At 31.6% G+C, this 13,097-nt stretch overlaps 1 protein-coding gene across 1 annotated transcript; it reads right to left on the reverse strand.

Moving 5' to 3' along the window:
- Window positions 1–3,671: 3,671 nt before the first annotated feature.
- On the reverse strand, window positions 3,672–12,896 carry LOC11409277 (probable leucine-rich repeat receptor-like serine/threonine-protein kinase At3g14840). The gene is made up of 24 exons (XM_003596197.4): window positions 12,734–12,896; window positions 12,192–12,378; window positions 11,101–11,172; window positions 10,903–10,974; window positions 10,675–10,746; window positions 10,487–10,558; window positions 10,283–10,354; window positions 10,117–10,188; window positions 9,942–10,013; window positions 9,780–9,854; window positions 9,611–9,682; window positions 9,409–9,477; window positions 8,464–8,526; window positions 7,547–7,615; window positions 7,429–7,464; window positions 7,132–7,172; window positions 6,644–7,014; window positions 6,200–6,398; window positions 5,973–6,104; window positions 5,647–5,765; window positions 5,322–5,532; window positions 4,965–5,202; window positions 4,659–4,809; window positions 3,672–4,443 (listed from the first exon to the last, which is right to left on the reverse strand). The coding sequence occupies exons 1-24, from the start codon at window positions 12,828–12,830 to the stop codon at window positions 4,045–4,047; spliced, it is 3,033 nt and encodes a 1,010-aa protein (XP_003596245.2). The 5' UTR covers window positions 12,831–12,896; the 3' UTR covers window positions 3,672–4,044.
- Window positions 12,897–13,097: the final 201 nt, after the last annotated feature.

Below are 13,097 nucleotides of genomic sequence, written 5' to 3' on the forward strand. Positions count from 1 at the left end.
AACTGCCGCTTGGTTTGCTGCTTTTTATTATGATTTTACGCGTTTCGGTAGAAAAATCAAAATAAATCGAAAGTTATTCAGAATTCTACGATACTTTACAGACACCTCTATAAAAATACATATAGATGATGTGAAAAGTTTCGTAACATTCCGAATAAGTCTCGATTTTTGTTTATTTTTTCGACCGAAACGCGCAAAATCGCAATTGAAAAAATAAAAAACATTGAAACTTATTCGGAATGATACGAAACTTTTCACATCATCTATATGTATTTATATAGAGGTGTCTCTAAAGTTTCGTAGCATTTTGACTAAGTCTCGATTTATTTTGATATTTCGACCGAACCGTGCAAAATCGCAATTTTTTTCAAGTGCAAGTCCGAAAAAGTGTCCTAAAGGTTGAACTTTTTTACGATTTTTTACACTCATTTTAGAACAAAAAAATAACATCTCCCACAAAAAATTTGAATTTTTTGACATGGGACGGATTAAATATGAAATTTTAATGCGCCTAAAATTTAAGACACGAAAACATCAACCTAAAAATTGAATTTTGAGCTGTTTTTTTGCAGACACCTCTATAAAAATACATATAGAGGATCTGTAAATTTTCTTAGTATTTCTAGTAATCCTCAATTTATTTTAATTTTTTTACTGAAACGCGTAAAATTGCAATATTTTTCTAACTGCGCGTCTGGAAAAGTTAGATAGAGGTTGAATTTTTTCATTTTTTTTTGTACACATATTAAGAACATAAAAAAAACATTTCCCGCAAAAAATTAGAATTTTTCGACAACGGATGGATTAAATATGAATTTTTAATGCACCAATAACTCAAGAAACCAAAACATCAAGACGTCGACCTAGAAATTGAATTTTGATTTGGTTTTTTGCAGACAGCTCTAAAAAAATATATAAAGAGGATCTGCAAAGTTTCGTAGAATTCTGAATAAATTTCGATTTATTTTGATTTTTCAACCGAAACGCGTAAAATCATAATAAAAAGCAGCAAAGCCAGCGGCAGTTAACTGCCGACGCATATGCCAGAGGCAGTTAACTACCGCTGGGAGTAATTTGGTCATTTACTTGTGTCAATAGGAAGTTTTCTATATCAAAAAAGCAATTTTCAACAAGGTTTTGTATTCATACGGAGAATCTGATCCACTGACATCAGTTCTACACCCATTTTCCACTATCTTATATAATTTGTGAGTAAATAGTGGAGACTTTTTTTTTTGGTAGTGTTACTTTTTGATAGTAAATAATGGAGACTATAACAAACTCTTAGATTGTTAATTTAATTTTCTTTCTATCTATTAACTTACTCTTTCATTCTTTGATTTTTTATCAAATAATAATTTGAAACACTACTTACTTGAAATACTATGTTTTTATTAGAGGGACATGAAAGTATGATATTATGGTTTAGTAAAATAAATGTATGAATTTTGTTGGATACTTTCTTGAATTTGAATATTATTGAAGTTTGAATTGTTTTTGGGAAATTTTATCAAAAAATTATAGTTATATAATTTCTTTTTCTTTTTAATAATTAAATATTATTCCGCATTAGAAACACAAAGTAAGCTAAAAAACAAAAAACACACACCCAGGTGAGAGAGGGGTGTTTCATATATATCCGAAAAATAGCCCCCAAATCCCTCAAATCAAACAACAAACAACTCCCCAAAAAAACTAGAAGAATGTTGCTTTTTCCACATTAGAACTTACTTAAAAAAAACATGAAAATGAACAAAAACCCTTAAATGTAGTTACCTACAGCCGGCCAGTTAACTACCGCCGGAGATTTTTGGTTATTTCCATATGTTTTTAAGCAAGTTTTAATGTGGGAAAAGCAATTTTCAAATTAGAAATCGCTAACAAAAACAGCCCAAGTTAAACAGCCAAAAACATGGGCCTCTAAAGAGCTGCCCAACTAAAAACGATATGCTAATTGCACCTCACAGTAAGCGAAACAGCAATAACCCAAAAGCATACATACGCACCAACTAAGAAACAATGCAGCTGTTGCACTGACAATGACCAACAAACCTCGCTATCTCAAGAGGCAATTATTTAGGTTCCACCTCTCTCTGTCTCTCTATATTATAAACATTTGCCTACTTTAAATTCAAAAGCACATGTGGCATCTTCATATTTTAATTTTTTTTGGTACAAAGTGGCATCTTCATATTATCATCAAATTAAAATGTTATGAAACACCTTTCAAAAAAAAAAAAAGGATTATGAAACATTTATTTTATATCAACCAATAGAAAAAGGTTACAATAAAAAAGGATCGTGACTCATTTGTAAATTAATACATAATTTATTCCCACAATTTGTTTTTCATCTTTCTCCCATAGGAAATGTATTGTGTGTTTTTTGTATGGTAGTAGATTATGTTTATGGGGTTGATTTGTTTTTTTATTTGTATCAAATTGTTAATTCTACTTTTTTAGGATTTCATTGAAGAACATGTGACTCCAAATTTTGAAAATTGAGAATAACTATCACATATATCTAATCACGTTACTTGAAGAATGTTTATATACCAAGAGAAAAATTGAGAATGTGTATTTGATAAGTATATTTTTGGCGTTTTTTCATTTAGACTGATTGTAATGACCGGTTCTATATTCTATTTAAACTGGTGTCACATTCTTTTGATAGTAAACTGATTTACTCTACTAAGGAGAATTCGTAGTATCATTGATACACTACCATCCTCTGTAGCACTGACACTTTTGATTGAAGGCATGTCTGACACGACATCGACACATGAGTTAACATTTAAGTATGTTATATTTTAAAATTAAGAACGAAGACGGAGTTAAACAAATAAATAGATTTGAAAAAAATGTCACAATGTGTGTGGATAAATTAGAGGGCTTGTTTAAAATAAAATGAACATGAAACCAATGGAATGATGCTTTTGGAGCTAGGTAAGTGGGTTTTTTGAAAATCAACACTTTCTACGTCCTTTGTAGTTAAGCTATTGCCACATTTGCATACTCATACCGTTTTCTCCTTTTTGTGTACAAGCTAGCTATTGTCACATTTGTATAATTCATTACATTTTCTACTTCTTGTGCAAAAGATGGTGTATGTCGGTACTAATGTATACATTGCAAAGTCAAACCTTTACTAACTATGTAGCTAAATATTTCACCCCAAAAATAAAATCTAGCAGCAAAGAATTAAATGTGATGGGTGATACACATAATTGCCTTGAGAGAAATGTAAGAGGTAAAGGTTTCAAGGCACTATGTTACAGAGAGAAAATTGTTGAATCTTTGAGATGAAATAATGGGCAAGCATGTAAGCACGTGAAGAAATTAAATAGCATGTACTTACATTTTCCAAAGATCAGAAAAGATAAAAAAAAATTAAGAGTGTGACTGATGCACATATTATAGTTGTTTCTAGACTCTAGCTAGCATTCTATGATGGACATATGCATTAACTTCCATCGGACACTGTAATTTGGGTTTGAATCCGGAATTTCCTACTTGTATAAGGTTTTAAGTGGTTATTGTCACTCGATCTATATAGAAAAAAACATAAATTGTAAATACTGGTTTGAAAATATACAACAGAACAATCAATTTCATTTCACTGAATGGTCAAACTTCAATTTTCTCAACTTGGGAGCAACAAATATGAATCCCTCCTTTCAGTCGAAATACATAACATGATAATACAACACAATGTAAACTGATAACAACATACTCTTTAAGACTCTTTCGAAACGCACCTTCTTTTATTGATTAAAATTCATAAAAATACCTAAATTGATGTGATACCAACTGATTTGTTGGATACAGATTAAAATAGTGATATCCATTTAAATTTTAACCAATAATAATTTGTTAGAAAGAGTGCATTAGAGAGCAAAGAGTGCATTAGAGAGCACGCACAATTATTGGTTAAAATTCAAATGGACGGAGATAGTACTCAGTTTTAAAGACATCATGGCTTCATCACAAGACACAGTGGCAGGACATCAAGCCGGAAGATGCAATTATTTATCAATAAACGCGCTTAATTTCTTTTCTCCCAATAGGAAGAATCAAGGTGGACGGGATAAAGGTCTACAGCTGATGAAGATGTAGCAGTCCATGGCCCATCAATTAATAAACTCTGACTTTGTGTTTGTGACTTACTTGTACTATTTTCTTCCATCTGATAGTAATACTGCCTCAATACTTCCATGTTCTTTTCATCCATTACTTCACTTGAATCTGACACAAATTCTGGAACCACAGTCCTTCCTTCAAGCATACTTACGACTGAGGACATAGGGGGCCTAAGGTTTGAAGTGACGTTGGTGCATAGGAGAGCCACATTGATCATCACCATAGCTTCATTTTTGTCGAAATCTAAACCTAATCTTCTATCAACTAGCTCCATCAGGTCACCTCTGTCTTTCAACAAATGCGCCTGTTGAAAAAAAAAACAAAGAATAGTTTGATTTGAAACCAAGTCATTTACAATAGGTACATTCAATTTCTGAAAATTATTCAAAGTATTAAACTAGTCATATATTCTCTTTTAGAGTTGAATTATACGATGACAAATGTATAACAATACATGTATGTGGATAGTATACTGGATAATCAGATTTGCATGACCAATTGAGAACAAAAAAAAGTTACCCAATCAAGAAGATAGAACGCTTGCTCCTTTGACCGATACAAGGTGTTGCTCTTTCCACTAACGATTTCTAAGGCAACAATTCCAAAACTATAAACATCTGCTTTGTCCGTCAAATAACCATGCATTGCGTATTCAGGAGCCATATATCCACTGCATAATTGGAACATATCATTGCAATAATTGATTTAAGTATAGAACATGATTTCAGACTTAACTATTAAAAGTTTCAATTTAAACTGAAATTGATAACTTTTTTGCAGTACTTTTTAATGAACAAAGAGAAGGCAAGAATTATAGTTACTCACTAGGTCCCAGCAATTTTAGTGCTAATGTGAGTATTGTCCTCCTCATCAAGTTTCGCCAAACCAAAATCCGATATCTTTGGCTCAAGATCTTTATCAAGCAACACATTAGTGGCCTTGATGTCTCTGTGAACAACCTTCAGTCTTGATTCTTCATGAAGGTATGCCAAACCTCTAGCAATACCAATGCAAATCTTCTGCCTTATTGACCAATCTAATTTTATTTGGTGTTCCGCTGGACCTTTATTTGTGAATATAATAAAAATCAGAAAAAGATATCACATAGTCACGTGCTAAGTGAAAAAAACGTGGAGAGTTCAAAGAAATAGATACTGAAGTAGAACATATAGGAAAAATTACCAAATAAAGCACGAGCAAGGCTATTGTTTTCCAAGTATTCATATATCAGCAACAATTGATCTCCCTCCACACAACAACCGTGGAGTTTAACAAGATAAGGATGTTGCAAAGCAGAAATCATGCCTATCTCATTTAAAAACTCACGATTCCCTTGCTTTGATTTAGAAGAAAGTTGCTTCACTGCTACCAATGTTCCATTGGGTAAACATCCCTACATTTTGTGGAATGCTATTTTGTTAAAAGTTAAAAGAGAATTTTCTGATATATATATGTAACATTATAGTAAAAGCTTACACTCGAGGATTTGTTATATTATGCAAAATACCTTGTACACGGGGCCAAATCCTCCTTCACCAATCTTATTGGAAATATCGAAGTTATTTGTTGCAGCTTTGATTTGTCTTAAGGTAAAAATACCCGTCTGTAGGTCTAAACTATTTAGCTCTGTTAATTGAAGTAAAAGAAAGAGTAAAGATCTCTTGTACTAATAAAAATCAAAATGACACACGTACGGACACTCTACATCGATGATCCATTTGCTGTAAACTTGCAGCTTTTGTCTCATCAAGATAATTAACTAGGCTCAGGCCCCATGTGATTGAGGAAAAAGTTCCATAGTAATGACAACAAAAGAAGTTTGTTTGTAATCACCTCTTGCTAAATAATTTTTCTTTCCAAAACTTCCTTTCCACCGAAGTATGCCAAATACAAGAATGATAATAACTATTGCTGCAAACACAATTCCAACCACAGCTCCTGCAGTTATGCTTCCAGATGGAGAGTCTGCTTGATTATTATACAAAAGTTTAAAATATTAGATCATACTATGGAGATTATATATATAGCATAAGATTAGGAACGTACAAAGTATAACCCACCAGATTCGACAGATATAGCTGATATAAGAGGACCATATACTGATCTATTTGGAAGAGACTTTGTCCCTTTTCCAGCCCAATACAAACGGATCTCCAAGGTATTACTAGTAACAACGATATCATTGAACTGTTTTATGATTTTCTTACCAACCCCTCCTGCTTCTTCTGCAATATTGAAGTCTTTTTTAACTGGATTTCCCTGCAACATTCAATCACAGCCTTAATGATTCATGATAATTACAAACTACAAGTGTTTTAATGGTCAGTTTGTTTTAAAAATATTATAGAATTTGATTTTATAAATAATGCCAAACAAGTGAACTGCACTGATCAAAAAGTAGTAATGATAATTGTCCTATAGGAACCTAGTGATCATTTGACTGATGACCTTTCTTTTTATGAAACATTTAGTGACTATTGCAAGAATATTGTTAAACCATGTACCTGAAGGTAGATATCAAATACACGTCGTCCAAGACTACCATAAGTTTGATCGTTCGTGAACATTATTTCAGCAAAATGTAGTTTTACTGTGTAACTTCCATTTGCAAGGCAAAACCCATAATAAGTCAAAGAATTAGGAGAAACACGTGCACTCGTGTACAATTGAGCATCGACCATAGTAAGTTTAGAGATATGTCGGGTAGAATAAGTTCTGAGTTGATCACTATCCATGAATATACCAGCGGTGCTGGAAGCCCATTTTCCTGATGAACTGGGTTGGAATCTAGCTGATCCAGATGAATCACCATCATACGTCGTTTTGTTGACTGTTTCTTGATTTCCACCACAATTTATATAAAGAGATTTTGAGGCTGGGTTGAGCGGATCATGTGAGAAACTTTGGCAATACTAATGAAACTAAGAAAATCAAAAAGAAAAAACAATGATATCTTTGCTGTTTATAGGAAAGTCACCATGAAGAAACTCACGTTTAGGACATTCAAATTGCAAACACGAAACTGCTGTTGGTCTGAGAGAATGATGGAAGGAATAAAACAAGTTAGAATGATTAGTATAATAAGATTCATCACAGGATAAGACGGAAATGCCAAGGCTATGTATGTATGTATGTATGTAGGTATGGCTCTGGTGAGAAAACTTTATTAATATAAGAAACGATGACAACTCATTTTAACCGTCCGATTAAGAAATGAGTGGCTGTAAATTAGAAAACCCATATATGTGTGTGTATGCACATGTTTTAGTATTTATAATACAAAACTTACTTTCTGTTGTGTGCCCATGCAGTAGAAAACAAGTTCCTGTGACATATTACAGTAGGTAGTGTCTCAAAGCAGATTCTTAAGCTTGCTAACAAATGCACATAAATTCATGGATTCTTACACTTTTTGATTTTGATCTTGACATTTCTGATTCACTTCGTTGATGCTGAAATTATTGTATGAAAGATCTCTGTATACAAGTCATAAACTTCGATTCAGATTATGATAATAATATTAAAATTAGATACTAAATGAAACATTTGGTGACTACAGAGAATCTAACAATATGAATATCTTGAATATATATAATAAACAATTTCACAATCATGCTCCAAGAGTATAGAAGTTTCAAACCGATTTACTTACTGGGAAGTAAATGAGAAATAAGCTCCTCATCAATTGGTTCATTAAAACAAATAAAACAGTAAATTTAAGCGAAGAGAATTATGTTCCATAAATAATGACGATAGAATGAAAATCAATTGAGAAGAATGTTTTTTATTTAAATCTGAATTTAAACTTAAGAATGACATATTGGAGATAACATATTAAACTAGAGACATGAAACATGAAAGTTATATGGAATCAGCCTAAACATAAATTCGGAGAAACATAATCATGCAGCTTTACGAAGTTATGAACTTATGATGTGAGAGAAACTAAACTAATGATTGTGAGCCTGATACTAGAGTTCATCAGGAGAACAATAACAAAGGATTAAACTGTAGTTAATCATTTGTAAATAATATTATTTGCGTATAATATTTGCATATAATATTTAGAAGTTTTTATTTGGCGACAAATAGTTAATCATTGCACTTATTGCAAGAAGAATAAAAAATATACAGCTAAAACAAAAAATTCTCAATTAAATAAGACGAAGGGGAAAAAAGGAGGGAAGCAAGTAAAAAGAAAAGGCCAAGTACACTTAGAAAAGTAACAAAACAAACAGGCCGCGTTTCTAGTTTTTTGTTACGTAAATGAAGTAAATTATTCAATCAAAGGAACCATACAACTAATACTGGAAAGATAACTCACACGTCTGAATCCTTTCCCCAAGCAGAAGGAACTTGTCCAGTGAGAAGGTTTCCTGTCAAAAATCTATCATAATAGAATATCAAGATATTAATGTGCAAAGCTTATAATATTTATAGAGGTGAACATTAAGGGAAATAATCTAGTCATTTTAATCACTCCAGTTTATCTCTTCATCTCTACGAATGAACGGATTGGTTCAGGATAATTGTCTTGAGAGAGGGACCCTTCTATACAGAAAAGCATTCTAATTCTTAGACACTGACTAAAAGATTAATGAAAACTCAAAAATGCCTAAACTTATTGTTGAAATATATATTTCCTTTTATTATTATTGTATTTTAATGTTTGTTTATTTTTCTTTATATCTTTTCTTAAATTAAGGAGTTGATTAGTTGCATTCTCTCCTATAAAAGGAGCACCATTCTCATTGAAATAAACAACTCTCTAGTTATAGAGTAATTTTTACACTTATCACTTTGACTCTCATCATCGCACTTCATTATATATTGTCACCTTATTTCTCTTATGTCCTTTTCCTTTTCAGATGGCAAGGGCATGTGATCCTTTTGACACAAAAAAGATGCTTCAGAAATGTGCAAATATATTTCCCTGAACTTTGCAATTGATATCCAATGACAGATGTTTGAGTAGTCTTTATACGTGCAGGAAATGTAATTAGCAGAAGTTTTCAAACCACTTAAAGTATTGTAACCATGATCATCGTTTACTATAATGTAACAATTGAAACTCAGTCTGGACTACATGAGCTCCATTAGGTTGACATTTAGTCATGTATTTAGGTTGTGTTTAATCCTCATGAATCTAAGTAGGAGTATTCAGGCTAAAAGTTGAAATTAGATTTGCAGGTATAAAGAAACCAGCAGATATGTGATTAAAAATATATGCTTAAAACAAATGTGCTAAAATTTACGAAGAATTTCATACATGTATGTAAAGTTTATGTCAGCATAGGTCCTCGGAATCATTCCACTTAATTTGTTAAAGCTGAGGTCTCTGAAACAGATACATTGAAAACAAGTCAACCAGATACAGAGAAACTTTATCATAGAAAAACATTCCAATAACATAATTAAGTAGATAGCTATATAACTTTAATATATATCAAATAGAGCAAATAATCAATTACAAGTATTCAAAAGTTGACGTATTCCCAAGATTTTCAGGTAGCATTCCATTGATGTTGCAATTCCTCAGAACCCTATGAAACAATAAGATAGACAACGATATATTATGATTGCCTTTCTTGCTGATTTTGTTTTGTTTTCTATTTCTGAAAGAGACGGGAATCAACTCACAGATTTTTAAACGATGTCATACTATTAAATTGTGGCAAAGGTGCATATTCAGATCCACTCAAATCGCTAATTCTCCTGAATGTTACATTTGAATCAAAGGTAAGTAAACATAATTAAAGTAAAAGTAAAAGTTCAACCATAAATATAAAATGGCATACATACAAGTCAGTTAACTTCGTCAAAAGTGAAATTCCAGAAGGAATAGGCCCACTTAATCCACTTCCTTGAATCACTCTGCCAAGAACAAAGTAACCATGGATAATTCTTTTGAGAAGTAAATCAATACAAAAACAATCAAATTTGAGTATACATAAAAAATAAAGAAGAAAGTCCATACAGTTTATTAATACTTGTCCAGTTTTGAATATAATCGGGTATCTTTCCAGAAAATTGGTTGTCCCCAATCCAGCTGCATTGAGAGAGGGCATGAGAATATAAAGCATAAAAAAAAATACTTTTTCATTTAGTCATCGATAAACATCACCATTAAATTTTAAGCTTACAAATCTTCCAATGTAGTGAGCTTAGCTAATGTCGCAGGTAGTTCTCCAGTAAAATTGTTAGAGGAAAATCGCCTATATATCATTGAAAAACAAAACAGTATCTTATGATTCTAAGTCATGGAAATCAAAGTGGATTTAATTTTTTAACTTTTAGCTTCCATATTTTAAGTGAGAACATCAATTGAGGGAAAAAAAAATACTTACAGTCTTTGAATCTGGGTTAGATTTCCAAGCTCAGGAGGAATATTTCCAAACATTTGATTTTCCGATAACTCACTATCCATTTCAAGTTAAAGTTAAGTTCTAAAAAACATTTTGAATTCAACACATACATGTTTGTATACTTAGAAGAAATGGATATTTTCTGCTAAGGTGGGTGATGAGAAACTCACAAGGTTTGGAGAGTAGATAAGTTTGCAATCTCCACTGGTATTGAGCCTGTTAAACGATTTCCGGGCACAGCACTATGACGATTAAGAAACATGTCTTCATTAGCTTATTGTGTTACAAAGTCTTGTATAGAATGTGATATAAGAACCATATGTCAAAGATCGACAACGTATAATATATCGAACAATCAATGATTAAAAACAAGAACAGAAAAATGAGACAAATCATACATTTTAATAATATTCATCATGGAGCCCCATTGTTTCGGAATTGTACCATTCAAGTAATTGCGAGAGAGGTCGCTGTAATAGAGGAAGAGAAAGTAATTGCCAAGCAAAATAATATATAGATGCATGTGATCTAGGATATAAAACAAGTTCAATTATATTGTAAATTTGGATGTAAGGTACTGTTTAGGAATTACATACATAGTTCGAAGGTAATGCAACCTGGTAAATTCTGGTGGGAGAGTCCCCGGGAGATTTTGCCCTTTCAAAATTCTGTATGTATAATTTATTACCATTAAAAAGTTAAACATATGCAAAAATAAGTAATTAATTCTAATATATTCCTTAACCAAAAGATTTTAGAGAAAAAATTTCGACAAGCTCTTTTACTCTAGAGTCTTAAAATTGATTTCACAATTTGTCAAACATTTTTTCAGTAAAAAATAAGGCTTAATTACTCTTTTGGTCCCTTAACTATTAAAAGTTTCGTTTTGGTCCCTTAACTTACTTTTTGGTTTCGTTTTGGTCCATTAACTATTAAAAGTTTCCTTTTGGTCCTTTAACTTACTTTTTGGTTTCGTTTTGGTCCATTAACTCTTCCTCCGTCAACCACTTTGGTCATTTATATTAGGATGAATGTATTAGAGTTAAGGGACCAAAACGAAACTTTTAATAGTTAAGGGACCAAAAGAAAATCCAAAAATAAGTTATGGGACCGAAACGAAACTTTTAATAGTTAAGGAACCAAAACGAAACCAAAAAATAACTTAAGGGACCAAACGAGTAATTAAGCCTAAAAATAAATATCTTTGACACAATTGATTTTACTTTCAAATCTTTTTTGGTTTCGTTTTGGTCCCTTAACTCTTCCTCCGTCAACCACTTTGGTCCATTATGTTAGGATGAATATATTATAGTTAAGAGACCAAAATGAAACCAAAAAATAAGTTAAGGGACCAAAACGAAACCAAAAAATAAGTTAAGGGACCAAAACGAAACTTTTAATAGTTAAGGGACCAAAAGAAAACCCAAAAAAAAGTTATGGGACCAAAACGAAACTTTTAATAGTTAAGGAACCAAAACGAAACCAAAAAATAAGTTAAGGGACCAAAAGAGTAATTAAGCCTAAAAATTTCATAGATGTATAATAATAACAAATTTAAATTTCAGGTGTTAACCGATCCAACTAAAGAATACACAAATATGCAATGTAAATTCTTGCATATATATGAATTTAATGACTTCATTTATACCGTAAATGACGAAAATAAATACACGGAAAATAGACTTACATTTCAACAACATGGCAGAAGTTGTCATCAGCAACACTGCAGTTACAAAAAACAATGTTCACTACGACTTGCAATCTCTGAATCCGAGGCGTAGGCGTGGCCCAGTTAGAATTGTTGCTGCATGGATCAATGCTGAAGTTCCAATCCGTCTTACCAAGTGATTTAGCTATATCTTCAAGAGCTTTCACTAAATATAAAATTTAGAGCTATCAGTTAAGTACTGAAAAATATTTTAAACTACACACACATGTCATCAAATATATATAAATAGATATCAAAGAAACCTTGGATAAAAAGAAAGATGGAAAAGAAAGATCAAAGAAATTTATTTGTTATATATATGAGTCATATATAAATAGATATCATATAAATCTTCTATACTTCACACTAGTGTGTGTGTAATTATTCAAAATTTCTAAAGAAATTATGAGCAAAAGATACATGATATTTGCTAACATGAATCCTTAGATAAAAAGAATAGAAAAAAAAATGAAAGAAGTTTCTTTATTGTTTAGTAGCTATAGCAGAAATAGATATCATACTTTCGTCGGGGTGAATAGTAGTAGCTTCAAAACCTGGAAGAGATATGAACCAAATGGCAATGAGAGAAAGAAAGAAAAACTGAGAGGAAGTGTTCATCTTAGAATTATTAACAAGGAAAAGATAAGTTTAGATATATCAATATTTTTGAAGGAAGAGATTCTAATATATATTGTGTATGTTGAATTTTCAGAAACAAGAACAAGTCAACAATGCAAGTAAACGCGTGTATCATTGTAAATAAACAATTTGGCCTCTGTGTGAATAAATTCTTACTTAAGCACTTATAGCATAAGCACAATCATGTAAGTAATTATGTATAAGTTTTTTGCACAATAAAGTAAACAAAATTCATATAAGCTATCC

The sequence above is a fragment of the Medicago truncatula genome, chromosome 2 (assembly GCF_003473485.1).
Source record: "Medicago truncatula cultivar Jemalong A17 chromosome 2, MtrunA17r5.0-ANR, whole genome shotgun sequence".
Lineage (NCBI taxonomy): Eukaryota > Viridiplantae > Streptophyta > Magnoliopsida > Fabales > Fabaceae > Medicago > Medicago truncatula.

What these genes read in the sequence shown, in the direction of transcription:
- LOC11409277 (XM_003596197.4), bottom strand. Translation starts at nt 12,830, where the DNA reads ATGAACACTTCCTCTCAGTTTTTCTTTCTTTCTCTCATTGCCATTTGG. An exon ending in TTGCATTACCTTCGAACTAT is followed by an intron (nt 10,975 to 11,100) that starts GTATGTAATTCC and finishes CCTCTATTACAG; the next exon opens with CGACCTCTCTCGCAATTACT. An exon ending in TGGACAAGTATTAATAAACT is followed by an intron (nt 10,014 to 10,116) that starts GTATGGACTTTC and finishes TGTTCTTGGCAG; the next exon opens with AGTGATTCAAGGAAGTGGAT.